Source organism: Megalops cyprinoides, chromosome 15 (assembly GCF_013368585.1).
Source record: "Megalops cyprinoides isolate fMegCyp1 chromosome 15, fMegCyp1.pri, whole genome shotgun sequence".
NCBI classification, from domain to species: Eukaryota; Metazoa; Chordata; class Actinopteri; order Elopiformes; family Megalopidae; genus Megalops; species Megalops cyprinoides.
The window spans coordinates 17,553,316-17,570,382 of record NC_050597.1 but is presented as its reverse complement, the minus strand read 5'-3'; the positions used below and the strand labels follow the sequence as shown (position 1 = coordinate 17,570,382).

General features: G+C 42.2%; 1 protein-coding gene across 1 annotated transcript in view; it reads right to left on the bottom strand.

The window, feature by feature from the left end:
• Window positions 1–2,885: 2,885 nt before the first annotated feature.
• Window positions 2,886–17,067, bottom strand: part of LOC118789878 (attractin-like protein 1) — a 177,415-nt gene continuing 163,233 nt past the window's right edge. The window contains exon 30 of the mRNA XM_036546598.1: window positions 2,886–4,034. Coding sequence (XP_036402491.1) covers window positions 3,910–4,034 — 125 coding nt within the window. The 3' untranslated portion in view covers window positions 2,886–3,909. The remainder of the gene's footprint in view (window positions 4,035–17,067) is intronic.

Below are 17,067 nucleotides of genomic sequence, written 5' to 3'. Positions count from 1 at the left end.
TCTGGACAGATGATTGCCCTTGCTCATTAGTCTATCTTTTCCCTCCGATTTGAAGGAAGAGAAAATCAGCCCATTTAAAATGTGGTGAGCAACATAATTCACAAATCACTTTCACCACAATAGGTTATATTCATTAGATTCTAAAACATTCAGTTGCACTGAGATCTCAGTTACACATCTGAGTCCCACCATCCTTCACATAATGTTTGATATACATGGGTTTCAATTAATGTTGAACTATGGCCACAATACTCTCTTTGCATAAGCAGTCAATTGCTTGTGCTGGATTCCTGCAATGGCCACCCACACAGAGGTATGTGGGGCCAATGGGGTCAATGGGGAGCCCACCCTTCCTGCATGCTCCAAACCTCAGTCATCTTATATTTATATGTTGATCCATTATTTAAGTTATTTTTGCACACGCAGTCTGAATATGTGCATCACTTCTTCAAGACAAGTACAGCTATAAAACTGTGACACACAACACCAGGAGGGACATAAAGCTCTGTAAACCCCCCCCCCCCCCAAACAAACACACACACACACACATACACATACACACACACACACACACACACACACACACACACACACACCAAACCATATGTGCTGCAAACACCATGTATGTGAAAACATATTCAAATTGTCCAAATTCATACCGCAGAGAGTATGGTACAGTTAGACCTGTTCTTCCTGTGGGTGCTCAATCAGGTGGTTCTGCATGACTCAGTCTGTTCAGTATGGGCCACCTGGTTCTGAAAGGAAGACAGGACAGACAACATGCATTCTACAAACTAGTTCACACACCAAGCAATATATTTTCATACACAGACTTTTTTTCTTTATTACAACAGGTAGAAGCTTCAAAGCTTTTTTTTATTTATATATGAACATATGTCTGTATGAACAAAGAAATCATGTGAACTGTCCCTTGCTGATACAAATTTGTGTAAAATATTTCACTTGTAGAATTCACCTGATACAAAAACATGTCAGAACTCTTATTCATTTGTGTTTACATATACAAGTGTAGTCATTTTACATCACATTTCAAAACAATGGATAAAACAAAGAGAACAGAAAAAAACTAAAACAAAGCAGTTGTAAAATCAACCAAACCCTCACTTCCCCAAATACAGGGTCAGAGTAAAACTTTACCAGTAACAAATCATTCCTTTGCTCAGTGCAACAGATATAAAAATACTTTTGTACTTATGATAAGGGTGGATACATTCAGTACAGGTGAAACAAATAGGTGACCCAGGAAGATGGCATCAGTATAAGGGACATAAACAGGTGAGCTAAGGACACATGACACGTGGTGTTGAATAGAATTAAGAACGGCTGGTTTATTAAACTATTTTCTGCGTCAGTGTAGTGGACGGCTGTTTACAATGACACATCCACACCCTGAAGTCACACGCTAAATTCTGAACTGAAATCGCTGGGAGTGAAGAGCACAAGAGGACAAGCAAAGTGGCAGCAAAGATGAGACTGAGAAAGACTAAGAAGTGACTGAGAGATAGAAAGTCAGTTTATAAGGACACATCCACACCCTGAAGTCACACACTAAGACCTGAAGTGAAATTCTTGCGAGTGAAGTGGACAAGAAGACATGCAAAGAGGTAACAACAAGGACACTGAAGAAGAATAAGTGATTGAAAGAAAGGAAGAGGAGACTGGGACACAGGAAGAGGATCCTTGGAAATAGCAAGGCCAAGCGCCTGGAAGAGGAGACTGAGACGAAGACAAGATTGAGAGACAGGAAGAGCACAGGTAGAGAAGATGGAAAGAAATGGCAAACGAGAGGGAGAATAAACTGACAGTGTTTGTCTATACCTCTGAAAAATCACTGTCTCTGCCTTTCTGCCTGTCTCAGACAGGCTGCTCCACAGCCTTCGGGCCAATGGCATGTATGAGTTATTCATTCAGCTGACTGGGGGGATGTTGATATTCATCAGTTGGCGAGTCTGTTTCATAGCTGTGACAGCTCTGTGTTTGTGTCCTACCTGAAGAGACTGAATAATACACTGATGATGGGGAGGTGTGTTGGAAACTGAGGGCTCCGCAGTCCACAATCTCAGATCGGTTATAGCACACAGAATTTGGCAAACTTGCTATGCAACATGACCACCTCACCATGTCAGTCTTACAGTCACCGTGATGGAATGATAAAGGCTCTAAAAACAAGGCAGCCACGCTGTTTTATCAGCTGCAAACAGGAAAGCCAAGCTTCTTGCCTTAGAATGAAAAATCATTCATGGTATGAGTTTACACTGAATTAAACTTTGACCACATTTGTGTGACCAAATTTATAATAGTGTTACAAACAGTAGAAGAAAGCAAAATAATGCAACCATAATCTAATTTGTAAACATATACATTTTTTGTGAAAGTATGTTTTCAAAACTGACCACAGTACAGATGCTCCTTATCTTTTATCAGGGGGATCAGAACCTGAATGCTGTAATGCTCTGTAAACGGAACACATCAAACGCATTATGAGGGTCTCTCTCTCTCTCTCTCTCTCTCTCTCTCTCTCTCTCTCTCTCACATACACACACACACACGCACATACACACACACACACACACACACAGCTATGTGTGCTGTTCTGCTGTGAGAAGGGCTGTAGATGATTGTCAACTCGTTTCATGAACCAACTGGAAACAACACACGGATGTTCAAGATGAACATTTGATATTTTACACTTACAAAGACAATAATTACAACCAAAACAAAGACACATCACAAAACATTTTGATAAAAGTACACTGTATGACCAACAGAACCCAGATTTTTACAAGAAAAAGTAAGAAGAAAAATAGTATTTAAAGTATACTGAAAATCCTGATATGTACATGTGAATAATAACTTTTTTATATTACAACTCTGTGAAAAAGAGTGACCAACAACTGACTTCTCAGGATTATAGGATTATTACGACAGCAGAGGGCAGAGAACTGCACTGGAATAACAAAACGAATAGCATTTCCATCCTTCATTATTAAAAAGACAAATCATCACAAAAGTACAGACATTGTTTTCTCATTACCCTTCACATTTGCTGAAATTGCATGAAGTGGTTAAAGATGTCCCCTGTGGAGGCTGAAAGTGGCATCGCGTGGCCTTTCATCTACTAAGCTGGTCACTGTGAGATGGCAAACACACAGAGACCAAGACCAGGGGCCCGTGCCCATGGCAACCAGACAGCTATGTATTCTGCCAAACCAGTAAAACCTCTGCTGATTCCATCACCACATTTCCTAAACTCAATGTAATGACGTGAAAACCATTGCACTGGTGGGAGAACGACAGACCCTTCCACATTTATGTGAGGGTAGATGCTGCTCGGACCACCTCCCCAGCCCACAGAGTAAGCGCGGCTCTTTCTGTAGAGCAGCAGCAGAATGGGTACATGCCAAGAGCTCCTGTGTGTGATTCAGAGCCACAGCATTTCATGTCTAAAGAAGCTCTCAGCAACATGTGCCAAGCTCCTGTGACTGCATTTGTGTTTAACCATAGGCACAGACAACATGCACCTGTGTGCCCTCTCCCTTTACAGAGACATCAATGTCTCTCATGTCCAGTCGTCCTCCTAACAGCACCCCCAGCTGGTCGCTCCGTGAGACACCCCTGCGGGTGCTGCATATGGCTGCCCTCGTTTTGACAGTGTGAGCTCGCGGAAGCCTGTCACGCTCCTGCTGGCTGGCCCTGCAGGATCAGAGCGTGGAGCAGGAGGTGGAGGGGATGCAAAACAGACTGTCGGGAATTGTGGGTACGTGGTTAGCTAACAGAGTCTGGTTCCCAGGCCTGGTTTAAAAACAAGGTTGCAAGCGCGATCCTGCTGCCCCGCGCAAGGCCACGTGAGGAGAAAGTCAATCGCAGAGTGCGCGATGGTCCCGCGGCTCAAACGCACGTCCCCTGATGTGGCACGGGGTGCTGTTTGCGGCTCTTCAGACCCAGGCTCCTGTCTTTGAAGTCGAGAGCTTTCTGTGGTGAGGTATCGATGAGGGCACTGCCAATGGCCATACCTGCAGAGAACATACAAACAAAAAAAGCAGAGGTGTGGTGAACTTCAAAGACAAAGAGACTCAGAGGCCAAAAGCACAGTGCTGACAACCCTACCCACTCCTGTTTTGTGTGTGCCCCCCCCAAGGCTGTGCCCTCCTCCTTCTATCTGCAGCAAATGCACACTTCAATCAATGTTCCTTCTGAGACAATGCAGTTTACAGGAGACTGTGTGTGTGTGTGTGTGTGTGTGTGTGCGTGCCTTAGAAAGTGCATGCATCACTGCACTCGCGGGTGTTTTTGCTCTCCTGTCAACCAGCTGAGACCAAAGCACATGTTTTCAGTTCAGGATTTTAACTACAAAAAGGATTTTAAGGACAAAGACCTTGCTTTCATTTAATCAAGAGCAAACAAATATACAAGTGCAATTGCAGACTTCCCACTCTCAGTGCTACCAAGCCTAATCCTGTACTTTAGGGTACTGACAAAATCCATTTTTCGCATACACGTCCAATGACTGAAAAGCTCCTTGTCTTTTGCATAATGTGGGCCCAAAGTGTCACACTGTTTCACAGAGAATTAAAGGCTGATTACGGATGTGTTTCCTATGGGGACTGTGAGACTGGAACAGAGCTAAAAGCCAGAGTGATTGTTCCTCTTCCTCTCCAAACATTGAGCCCCCTGCCCTCCTCTCTGGTGCAAGAGCCTGTGAGAACTATATTCTCAGAAACACACAGGTAGCCAGATAGGAATAATGACCCGATGGCCTGCCTGATCATCTGCCAATCTGCAAAGGCACCTGTTCTTAATGTTAAATGTTATTCTTAATGTTATCCCCACATACATCACCAGGGCCTTGAAGGTGTGCCACATTTCTCTCAGCTTAGCGAGTTCCACACTCCCAAACATTTACCTCAGATATTTATCTCAGATAATTTCTTCCCAACCTGGTAGCTGTTGCCGTGATGAACACCGTTTGGCACCGAACAGGCTGCAAGGCTCCATGGGTATTGAGGTGTGCCAGCGTGCTGTCAGAGTTCTGTTAAAACCGGGTCACTCCCATGGATCATTTCTCTAGCTGTCACACAAATCAACCGAAATGCACTTCCTGTGTTCTTCTGGCCCAGTGCTGCTCCTCGTTACCAAGGCAATACAATTAACTGAAGGAACAATTCATTACTCCAGACTGCCCATCTAGAGGAATTTAATTTACCAAGTTGGGATAATGTAAAATGCTCCAGTGAAAGACGTTTTGCATTAAGGAAAAGCATGAACTTCAATGAGAGGTTTTCCACTTTCTGCATTTACCACACAATATTTTGACACAATGGGACATAAACAATGTGTCAGATCATGTTTTTTTTTTCCATATTATACCATAAAACAAGCTCAGTCAAGAAAACCTAAAACATCTGTAAACAAAATCAGTCTTCTGGATGAATGCATTTGACCAGCTGAGCTACAAATAATGAAGAGGTTAAACAATCAAATGAGCGCTCAGGAGAGTTCTGAAGTAAAGCTGTCTTCGTTAACAGAACATTAAACTCATTTTTAATGAGATTTTCTGTCAGGTGAGCTGGCGAGATGATTAACTGTGCTGCACTGGAAAAAACAGCACAGCTAATTAAAGTAATGGCTGTTTGACGAATTTGCAGAATCTGCTTTGCCCCAGTGACTTGGAGGTGAGTCCACCCAGGTAACCTGTAACGTATCAATAACGAGGCTGCAACATTCCGACAACACGATAAAGGCTTGACCCAGCTTTCCAGGGCCTCATCCAGCAACATTGCTCACGCTGAATCAAATGAAGTTTAATTCACTCCTAACATACAAACACCCACATGCAGTATTCATAGTCCATAACATCAAGCACAGAACTCAATTCAACATTATTTATTAACAGCAAAATAAAACATACCTGGAAATGGTCTCATGATTTCCTGAGTATTTAACATGATAATAATACAAAAATACTGTCTGATCTTATTATCTAATTCCTAGTGCCAGAACATTTGGTTCCGCTGAATTCAGCAGTAGTGGCAAACAGAGGGAGCACATGTCAGACACATCCATCCATTTCTCTCTCTTACAGCAACAGAAATTATCCTCCATCATTAGGCTTTAGGGTTATTAGTGAACAGCTGAACACCTAACCTCCTGTCACAAGCATCCTGGAGAGACAAATAATGAATCATTTTTTATCATAAAGAGCTGTTTAAAATGTCTAAGGGGTAACACCTTTAGAATATTTCTAAATGCCATGCATACAAAACTGTACACACAAGATAATTGTCAGTTACTGAACATCACTGATCAACAGCCATTGCTTTTTATTACTGCAGAAAGGGGGAAAAGCAGGCATTAGCACAGTGCTGTGATTTGCTTTCGCAGGAATACAAAATGAGACTCTGTCGACCGACACACAGCTGGGTTTTGATGTCTAATCTGCAACTAAGAAGGGCTTTGAAGTTGTTCTGACTTACAGAAAAACATTATTTTGAAATCATCTTTCTGGTCAGAAGCTTTAAAAAGATACAGGAGTTGAACTGAGCTTCAGAATTAACAGTAAGAAATTCAATCAGGCAAGCTGAACAGCCTGAATATAGAGTCAATGTGTCACAGTGCAAAGTGGACAGTTCACAATGTACACTAAACATGTCACAACACAGGGTGAACGCATTAAAACATAACGGGATATTGAGTGGGCATGTCAGAACACACAGGGAACGCTTAGGAATGTTCAGTGAAAATGTCAGAACCCACAGCGAATGCTTAGGAATATAGAGTGAACAGGTCAGGATGCACAGAGAAGGCTTAAGAATAAATAGAGTAAACAGGTACACAGGAAGCACTTTCAAACGCAGAGTAAATGGGTCAGAGTGTACTGTGAATGTGTCACACTGTGCGGTGAATGTGCCTCAACAGAGAGGACGCACATCAGACGGTACAGAAAATGAATCAAAACTATCTGCCTGCTGCTGTCTTTCATTTGAGCCCTAAGAAAGGAAGAATAACAAGATACTGCCAACAAAAGCAACAACCAATTTTACCATTCATCTCCATGAGGGTGGCGTACAGTTACACCTTGGGTATTATTTTCACTGGTGATTATAACAGCAGGCCCAGCTCCGGTTTATGTTCCAGTTTTTTGCTGACCATTGGATATTTTCCCATTATCTTTTTGTGGGGTCTTAATTTTTCAAACTCCCAGGTGAGAAGGAGAATCAAGGAGAATCTTAGCTTCAGCGTGTTTATGGTGTAGTGTTCTTTCTCTGATCACAGCAGACCCTAATGAAATAAAACATAATGCAAGTTTAAAATATGTTTTCCACTGGTCTTTTCAGTTTGCAGTCAGGCAGGAAACTGTTTTAAGGGCCAAACAGCCGGGGAGTCAAGCGTACTGAGCCTGACTGGGTGTCAAGACAGAAAACACACAGGAGGCAAAACAGGACTGCTATTTAAACATCTTGTGGGAACAATGTCTGCCCAAAATGGCTTCGTACTACAGAGCCATAATTCCACCATGCGGAGTAATCATCAGACCCGATGACCCCCTTGAGATGGCTTCTCAAAGGATAACAGATCTACCTCCACGTTTAACAGCTGGGAACAGGCAATGTGGGTTGAAGGCTTCCTTTCGGTTTCCCCAAAAATAAACCCATCAAGGTGTAGGTAAAAGAGAAAATACAACTCATCAGATCATATTACATTCTTCCACAGCTAAAAAGTCCAGGTTTGAGCTCACTACACCAGGTTATGTGATGTTGTGCATTGGCCCTAGTTCCAATGGGTTATTGAGTGGCAGCCCTACCATAACTATCATCCACAAAGTCACAAAAGACTAGATTCTATTCTGCAGTAATTTTTGAGGATACCATGCTCTCCACACATTCCATGCCATGCTCTCCAATCATTTTTATCCAATATATACTGCTAGAGAAATTATTTCCATTGTGCTTATTTAAAAGAAACTAATTTTATCCATATACAACAGATGGTTTAAAGCAAGCCTAGAAAAATCAATTGCTACATATAAATTAAACGTTTAGAGTGAACTGCAAACCATTTTGCACAAGAGATCATTGGAGCCACTGAAAAAACATCAGTCATTTGGTACTACAGAGATGCAGCCACAGCACCAGGAACACAGAACCAAAGAGGCAGGAATAGAGAGAGACAGAAAACCAGAGAGACAGAAACACAGAACCAAAGTCATAGAAGCAAAAACTAGGTAGCACTAGATACAGAATCATGAATAGAGAGAACCAGGGAGAGAGACACATAAACAGAAAACAGGAAAAAGAGTGAAAATCAGGATGACCGTGCCACAGAAGTCAGAGAGAAGGGAGGAGAGAGAGAGAGAGAGCGAGAGAGAGAAAGAGAGTTAGTTACAGAACAACTGATAAAAAGAGACCACAGTAAGGGGTGAGTTATTTTTCTCTGCTTTTTGAATTGCATGTTTTGGTAGACAGATAATTTAAGACTACAGCAAGCATGAGTGAAAACATTGATCTATACGTCACAAAGACTATAACACAAGATACAAAGTCTGAACCTCAGAATGTCTATTCCACAGGGCCACATCTACCAATGTGAATAGCATATCATTACATTTGTTGCATTGAGCTGTTTGTAGGTTATCCTGTTAGAACATTTTGACCATGTGCACTGAACATGTGTGAGCTTATCACATAATACTGCAATAACTAGTAGCATTGTAAATAAACTGCTAAAATAAATTTTTTGCATTATCACATTATGCAAAAAAAGGAAAGCTTTAAGTTCTGATTGGGTAGGGGAGCTAAGATGTAGCCTGAAGAGTTGGGTCTTCAGTTTTCCAGCAACTCCACTGTCGTGATCACTACAGGAGGCACATTTAAGCACATTGGGACCAGAACAGTCAGGGGTACGAGCACATTGCTGAGAGACAGCCAGGCATTCTGAGGTTGCTAAAACCCACGCAGATTTTGTGAGATCTGAAATGCAAAGACAATCACAGAGTCTACACCACCTTGAATCTAAAACACACAGCCTACACTACACATATTTCACCTTTCAAATTCTGTCTCATACAGCTTTCACCACACACAGCCTATTCCACTCAGAGTCTACACCACGCAGAACATATACCACACAAACCTTTTAAATCCACCATTTAAAGTCTACACTATGCCAAGCCTATATTACACAGGACAGGACCCATGAAGGCCACTGGTATAATCTTCATCAGGTAGTGTAATAGCTAACAGTCAATCAGCATTTACACAATGGTTCCACTAACCTTCAGGGATATTTTTCATGCCAAAGTTTCTGTGTAAACAGTGTAAAACATTAAGCCCTTGCGCTGTGATAAGAGGAACTGTGACAGACAGCCTGAAAAGCCAGCAGCTCTGGTTTTGTTCCATTTAAAAACAGCACCACTCTTCAGAGCCTTTTCCACCATTACTCTGTGTATGCCTGCGTTGACGTTCCTGTCTGGCTCTGAATCATTATAAAGGGGAGAGAGAGACAGTAGCACTATAAAGGCACCTCAGCAGAAAGGTCAGACTCATCTGTCTCCCTCTCACACACAACTCCGCAACACAAATGCACAACCCTACCACTCGCACACATGTTGAAAGCTTGCAAGTGCTGGACGTGTGTGTTGGTTTAGCCACCCCGTCTTTCTCTTGCTTTTCTCAGACTGTGTCTCCCAGTCTACTTAAAGATAAAATAAGGGAATATATGTATTCATCAAAAATTTAATGTATGTATGCACATGTGTGCATTGATGTATTTGTGTAAATCTCTTCCATACACATTAGCAATCTCCACTATCACAATGTCATGCGCTTAATAAGAGCCAGGGATGTCTCCAGTGATGAACCACCTGATGTGTTGGAACAACCTAAGCACAGGAGTGGTAAGATGGTCAGACAAATACAGAAACAGAGCGAATGTATGGACGCAACTGTATATACCAAACAGAGTTACTTTAATACAGTGGTAGTGAGGCTTAAAGGGGCTTGTCTGTACCTGAGATATGTACCTATACAACACAATGCAAATACATCTGGAACATCTGCCTCCTGCCTCCCTCTCCTCTTCATCCACATCACTGCAGGGGGGTGCACACAGGTGTGTACCTTTCCCCTGTAACTACACACTAGGCTACAGTGTACACTGTGAGGTAAATTTTCTGCCACCACTGTTAAAGTCTAAATGCACTTTAAATAACCCAGCTACACAAAATGTGCAGAGTAAAAGTCATAACGAATTCACATTCTTAAGGACATTTCATGAACTGCAAAGAGACATGCACTTTTCCCTTTACATGCATGAAAGCTAGCAATTTGCGGTTATATAAGAAATGTCCACACTGATTCAGCAACCGTCACCCAGGATGTACCATAGTGCTGTTAACGGAACACAACAAACATCCCTAGGACCATACATGTTCTTTCTCCCACCTTTTGGAAGCAGTTTGGTCTATATGAGACATTTTCAGTCTGAAGCTCAGATAATGGGGACGTAAAGTTTGTACATCTGTAAGTGCAATGGAAAACAGTGAAGACCATGTAAAAAGAAAGATGTGTAAATCTGGTGAAAGCTGGATTGGGCTCTATGGACTATGGATATTAGACACAATATTCAGTAATCACTCACCTGATATCTGTCTGCAGATGTATCACACACGCACATACACACACTCATGTACACACACATGCCTGCTGGTATGACTCTATACCCTGATATTTACAGATCAGCAAGAAAAAGGGAGTGAGATACAGACAGAAGAGAAAGAGAGAGACATAAAAATACAAATAGGCAGAAGGATAGAGAGAGACTAAAAAACAAAGAGAGAGAGAGAGACAGAGAGAGAGAGCGCAGCCTAATGGGGGAAATCTATGGGAGAGAAAGGTGATCCACAGTTAGCGGTAATGCGATTCCTGCACTGGGGTTATCAGCAGTCAGAGACGAAGACAAAGCAGAGAATGTCCAACTTCCTGATTGATCCTATTCTGCTAAACATAGACGGCAGAGGGCGGATCTGGAGCACTGAGACTCAGGTCTAGTGACAGACACACGCAGAAGCCTACACTAGCATCTAAAATTAGGCCTACTCTCATTTAGGTTCTCCTTTATGTAGCAGCACTGCTCACCTCATTTCTTATTGAATAATTGTTTGAAATAGAGGTCTGCATGCAAGTGCTCCGATACATACATTATAGAAGATACTCAACCAGGTAGGTGATTAAGCCTACACGTCTTGGTGGAAATTGGTGAGGAAGGTATTGCCAAGAGGAGAAATGATGTGCACACAAAAAATAGTCAGAGAAGTGACTCAATTCCTAATAATTCTAAACATATACACTGTATAGCTATAGATTATGTATATTATTATGCCAGGAATGAGGTTACTGGGGATGCAAGGGGGCAAGACTATATGATTCCATAGCAATTGTACTGTTTTTTTATGTGTCAACTGTAAGCCTTCTAAATGAAGTTTCAATTTAAAAGGACTGTTGAAATTAAATACATTTACAGTGTCAAAGAGTGATTTTGTGATTAATAATATCTGTGCAGTTTTCAAAAACATAAATATTTCAAAAGCAGAAAGACATCAATAAGGTGTGAACTCTACATGCACTGAACACATAAACATGTGCACATAGACACAGGATTTGCATAGTAAAATTTCACTCATAATTTACAGGAATTAAAGTTACTTTGAAGAAACTTACTCTGAGAATTCAACCGTGTTGACCACACCACAGCATGTTAACTACTTTTATTACATAACTGTTTTGTTGGCTCAAGGATGGTCAGCTCCCAGTTAACTAGTTGATACTCAACACCAAGTACAGTCTACAGTAGATGTTACATGAAAAAGGTAAAGAATAGAAAAAAGCAGATAGATATCAAAGGTTAGCTAGTGTGTGAACTACTGTTCAAACACAAAAGAGGTGAGATTATTAACATGACAGGCAGGTATCATTACTGTTACTGAATGTGCTAATTGTGTACACCCACAGAAAAAAATAATTTAGGCTTACGCTTACACCTTCTCTATAACTCAAAGCAATGTTTACAAAGGCAAAGCTAAAATGTATGTTTGTGTGTGTGTGTGTGTGTGTGTGTGTGTGTGTGTGTAGGGGGGGTTAGAAAGAAGAATCATTGTCCTAAAGGCTGAGAGGAGAACGACACCCAAATATTTATCTGCCATATAAAATTGTCAAATGTATTTGCTATGTATATGGGCAGTTTGCTTCAAGATCAGCAATTGAAATAGGTATGTCAGATTCCTCAGTCTTTGTTGATTTTGTTGGTAGCATTTTGTCTACTATTGGGAAACTGTACTTGCAACCCATGCTTTCTCTGTTTGCAATGTGCAACCACCCACAGAAATGTATTTTTACCAGGACAGATACACAGGTTACCTATCACATAGAATTCACACCTTCATATTAACAAAACATGGTTACTCTGAAAGGCCCAAATTGACAGGGACGGTAAAGATTGTTTAGGAGGAGAATTATGCTTTGTGTGATGACAGTCATTTGCAACACCAGCTGGAGATCCTGCCCAACCAGCTGACACCCACCCAGCCAGTATTTTTTTTTTTTGATGTACTGCAGATGTACATCAATCCCAACAATGACCTTTCGACTGTTTCCAAAATCCCCACGGCAGAAATCTGTCACAGTTACAGAAAACTTTAATCCATGAAAGTTTAATTTATAAAATAAGGTTACAGTTTTTCACATGAGCCTCTCAATCTGTTGGTGTTTATATTTGGGCATTATAAGCCCTGCATATTTGCATAGACCCATCTTTAAACTACTTCATGCTTGCTTCCCTTCAGTGCTAGACAGCAAATAGTGAAAGAGCTACCTATACAATTTCTTCTTCAACTCATTTTTCCTTGTATATGCTCCTCAGGTTGCCTCCTTCTGCTCCCTGATTCGCTCAGTGATTAAAGGCTGTTTGCTGACCAATATTCTACATGTAGTGTCGGGGGAAACGACTGTGGACTACATCCATTTGCGAGCATCTGGCATAGCAGACTTGGAGGATTTTCTGGGCTTGCTGTCTGGTCGTGTGTAATTGGCGCAGTCTGTAGTGGCCTTAAGACAGAGGGAGGTCCCTTAATAAAGCTGTGGCAGAGGCGGGGCTTACTGGCTGTTGGGTGCAATGGGAGGAAATGACATCACAAGATTGTGGTGTGTGGGGGGTGGGGGGTGTTTGGTTAAATAAGATCAAACAGGGCTGGAGATCCTCAAGGATTTCTCTGACCCCCACCTGACTGCTGGATGTGTTCTTTTCCTCTCCCCCTCCATCTCCCCCACCCCCGAGATAGAAAGCCTTTCTTTAAAATTCTGCTTGAAGTTTGCCAGGCGTACTCTTTGTGCTGCCTGATTTCCCCAGTGAAGAGCAGACTGTTGTTCTGAGGAGTGAGTCTGAGCTTTTAAGAGACGCACTCAGGTGGGTCCAGTATCAGTGTTAGAGGAAAGGGTTCAGCTCTGACTGAAAGGATCCATACATTTTCACTTTTTTCAATCACTTCTGTTTTAGGACCTCTAAAAAGCATGTGGGTTTTTAAAAATGCAAGCCCCTGTCAGTCCTCCAGGAGAGCAGTCAGCTATAACAACACAGAGCTTGGAACAGCAAATATTAATTTCTTCAGTCAGTATTATTAATTCATAAAGCCAGAAAACTGCATACACAAATGCCTGACTGTGACTGTAACAATGTTAATGGTTAAACCCAAGCTTCAAACCAAGTGCTCACTTCGGCAGGATGAGTAGCACAAGATTACCTTTATGCCAGATAGCATGCTAATAGTGTCCTTGAGAGCACCCTCGCAGCTTTAAAAAGCCCAAAGTAACCTACACAACATTTAGAAAACTCCATCATTATAGCTGCTAGTAAAGACAGAAAGACAGAGAGGGAGAGAGACAGAGAGAGGCCTGCAGAGAGTGTGAGTGAGTGAACGTGTGTGTGTGTGTGTGTGTGTGTGTGGAATATTGAGAGACACTGAAAGTGAAACTGAAGCAGTCACCAGAATTATAACACAACACAAACTAAATTACATCACTCACTGGCGGACACAAACAAAATGCAAAACAAGACAGCATGACCAAAAAAAACTGCATACACTGTGATACTGACCAGGGTAAAAACCCTGACCAAATGTGAAACGTACAGAGATACAAGAACGTATTACATCCCCAAAAAAGGTCTGTCCTGAAACAGAGAACAGAGAGGCTAGCATTCCTTTGGGAGAGTAGAGGGGAATATTTTTTATTGGCAGCGCAATATGTTACCATCTCAGACAATCTACTGGACCGTGTGTGTAAAGACAGAGAGTGAGAGAGGGGAAGATCACTGATCGCTGTTCTGCTCATTTTTTAAGACTTTTTCTCACTTTCTACCATATATGTATACATGTATGTATGGTTATATGTACGTATTTACTTATTCTACTCTAGAATATTCATTCTGCTTTGGCAACAAAGGTATGTTAGCCATGCAAATAAAACTCACTGAATTGAATTTTGGGAGGTAGAGGGGAGACTGCAGAGTTAACAAGCAACACAGACCACGAAGAGGGAAAGGGGGAAAGCTGTATGCGTTTGGACCATTTTAAAAAGACAGCATCCAGAACACCAGCTGTTAGAACTTCAAAAAGACACTTCATATACGCCTCTCGCACATTTCATGGGAAGAGGTCAAAGAAAGGAAAAGTCACCAGAAGAAATGAAAGAGACCAAGAAAAATAAAAATAAGCAGCTCATAAAAGATTCCTCTTCAAGTGAGTCCACAGAGAGAGAGATGGAAAGAGAGACAGGGAGAAAGAGATGGAGAGAGAGAGAGAAAGAGAGAGAGAGAGAAGGAGGGAGAGAGTTTGCTGTCAATGCCTGAGGTGACTTCATACAGACACACACAGATCAATGGTAAAACACTGCTGTCCCACTCAGTCTCTCTCTCGGGAGAGAGAAAAGTCTGTAATTCACAGTGCAGTTCCTCTCTTTCTCTGTGTCTGTGCTCAGATATCTCATATGACCTTTCTGTCCCTTTCTGTTTGGCATGGCCCAGAGGAAAGCCAGCTGAGAAACACAAACTAAAGTAAAGTAATCTTCACTTTCCTGCCATCTTCATAAGAACAAGCACTCTATTGAGCTGCATCTTTCTGAGCACAGAACATTCTAGTATAAAAAGATCTTCTTGGTCTGACAGGCTGAGCAGTATGTTTGAATCTACCGGTAAGTAGCCATGAAATTACTGTTCTATTTACTATTTTGCCGTCGTGCACTCAAGTCCAAGTCTCAAAATGACTACAAATTATTGTTCTTATGGAGTGCTGCAGCGAAAATGTTTCCTTGTTTTTGCCAGAGCCTGAATGCAAGCATTCCCTCCTGTTCTCTGCAGACAGACATAAGGCTGCAGACAGCCTGCTGTTTCAATATGCAATTATCAAGGTAAACATGCAGAGTGCTCACATTCAGCCGTCACGCTGAACAAAGACAACAATTAGCGGAGCCGGTACCACGCGGCAGTCGTTTCACACTGCCCAGATGGCGGCTGCCAGGAGCGAGAGTGCCCCGCACACGCCACAGAGGAGACGCTACGGTCTTTATTTGACCATAATCGGAACAATAGTGGACGCCTCAAACCTGTTTGTAAAAGGGGGTGTCGGCGACGTGATTAATGTATTCACCCTTCCATTAGTTGAAGTTTAATCGGCTCGTCTCCCTGCGGTTGGCGGAACGAGGCCGAGAGCCACGCCACGCCACGCAGACAGGCTGCCTCCTGTCCGCCGCATGTTTACACTGACCATTCATCTCTTCACCTCAAGCCCTGCACCGCCCCTCCATCTGCGAACCCCACTTTATCTGACCTGCACCTCTCCCCCATCTCTCTGTGTAGCTCTGTGATCTCTGCTCTCTTTCACATACAGATTTAAAATTCAAATTCCAATCTGCTTTACTGGCATGACCGTAAAGATACAGTGTGGCAATATATTGCAATGTTAAGTGATGTATTATAATGAACATTTATAAACAACAGCTCTGTGATCAAATATCACTAAAGCGAGATATACATTTATAAAAACAAGAATAAAAAGAAAGGAACCAGAACAAATCCTTTCACTTTCTTTCTCTTACAAAGAATACCCCTGTTGTGGCCCAATATCTCCCCACTGTCCCTCTTTCTGTGAATGCACCCCTCTCTCTCTTTCTGTTTGGCTCCGGCATCTCAGCTCAGCTGACAGAGAGGCTGTCTGCGCTAAGTCTCTACACCTATTTGAGATGATGTCCCCTGTCCCCGAGGTCCCCCTGCTTCCTCTTTCCCTCTTCCCACCTGTCACTGCTAAAAGCGGGCGCTAATTCTATATCTGTACCTGGGTCTGAGATTTGCCCGCCCTCTGTCTCCCCCGTTTCGTCGGCCTCCTCTGTTTCCACAGAGCAGCCTTCTCCTGACATCCAAAACCTGCTACCTCGCCAAGTGCTTCATTAGTTTTCTATCACAGCCTCCGCGATGCAGAGACTTTTACACCTGCTCGTATTTCAGCCAATTTATTACACTAACCTCCTGAGCTCAATGTCTCTCTCCCTTTCTCTTTCCCCTCTATCCCCTGTAGCAACTTGAGGCAGTGGCTGATGCAAGCTGATAGCGTTAAATGTGGGGAACTGCCCCAAATATCACTGTATGCAATGACAGGGCTTCTACTGTCCTCACACCAGATAATATCACACTGTATTTAGAGCTGCTGAAATATCAAATACTGTTTGAGGAGTGTGATGACCTCACCCATGTGATGACAAAATAATCAGATAGAGAAAATCAATTGCAAACAGGAATAATTCCACAAATTTTGTGTTTGCCTTTTTTTTTTTTTTAATAAACCGATGCTGAAGAGCCAATCCAATTGCAGATGTCCACATACAGATGGTATTTTACTCTCCAAATTGAACTGCCAGGAGGGAAGAAATAGATTCCCTGTCTGATAACAGACTGTGTTTTGTCTGGGTGCGGGTGGGGGTTTGAAGCAATAGTTAAATGGGGGGAGTG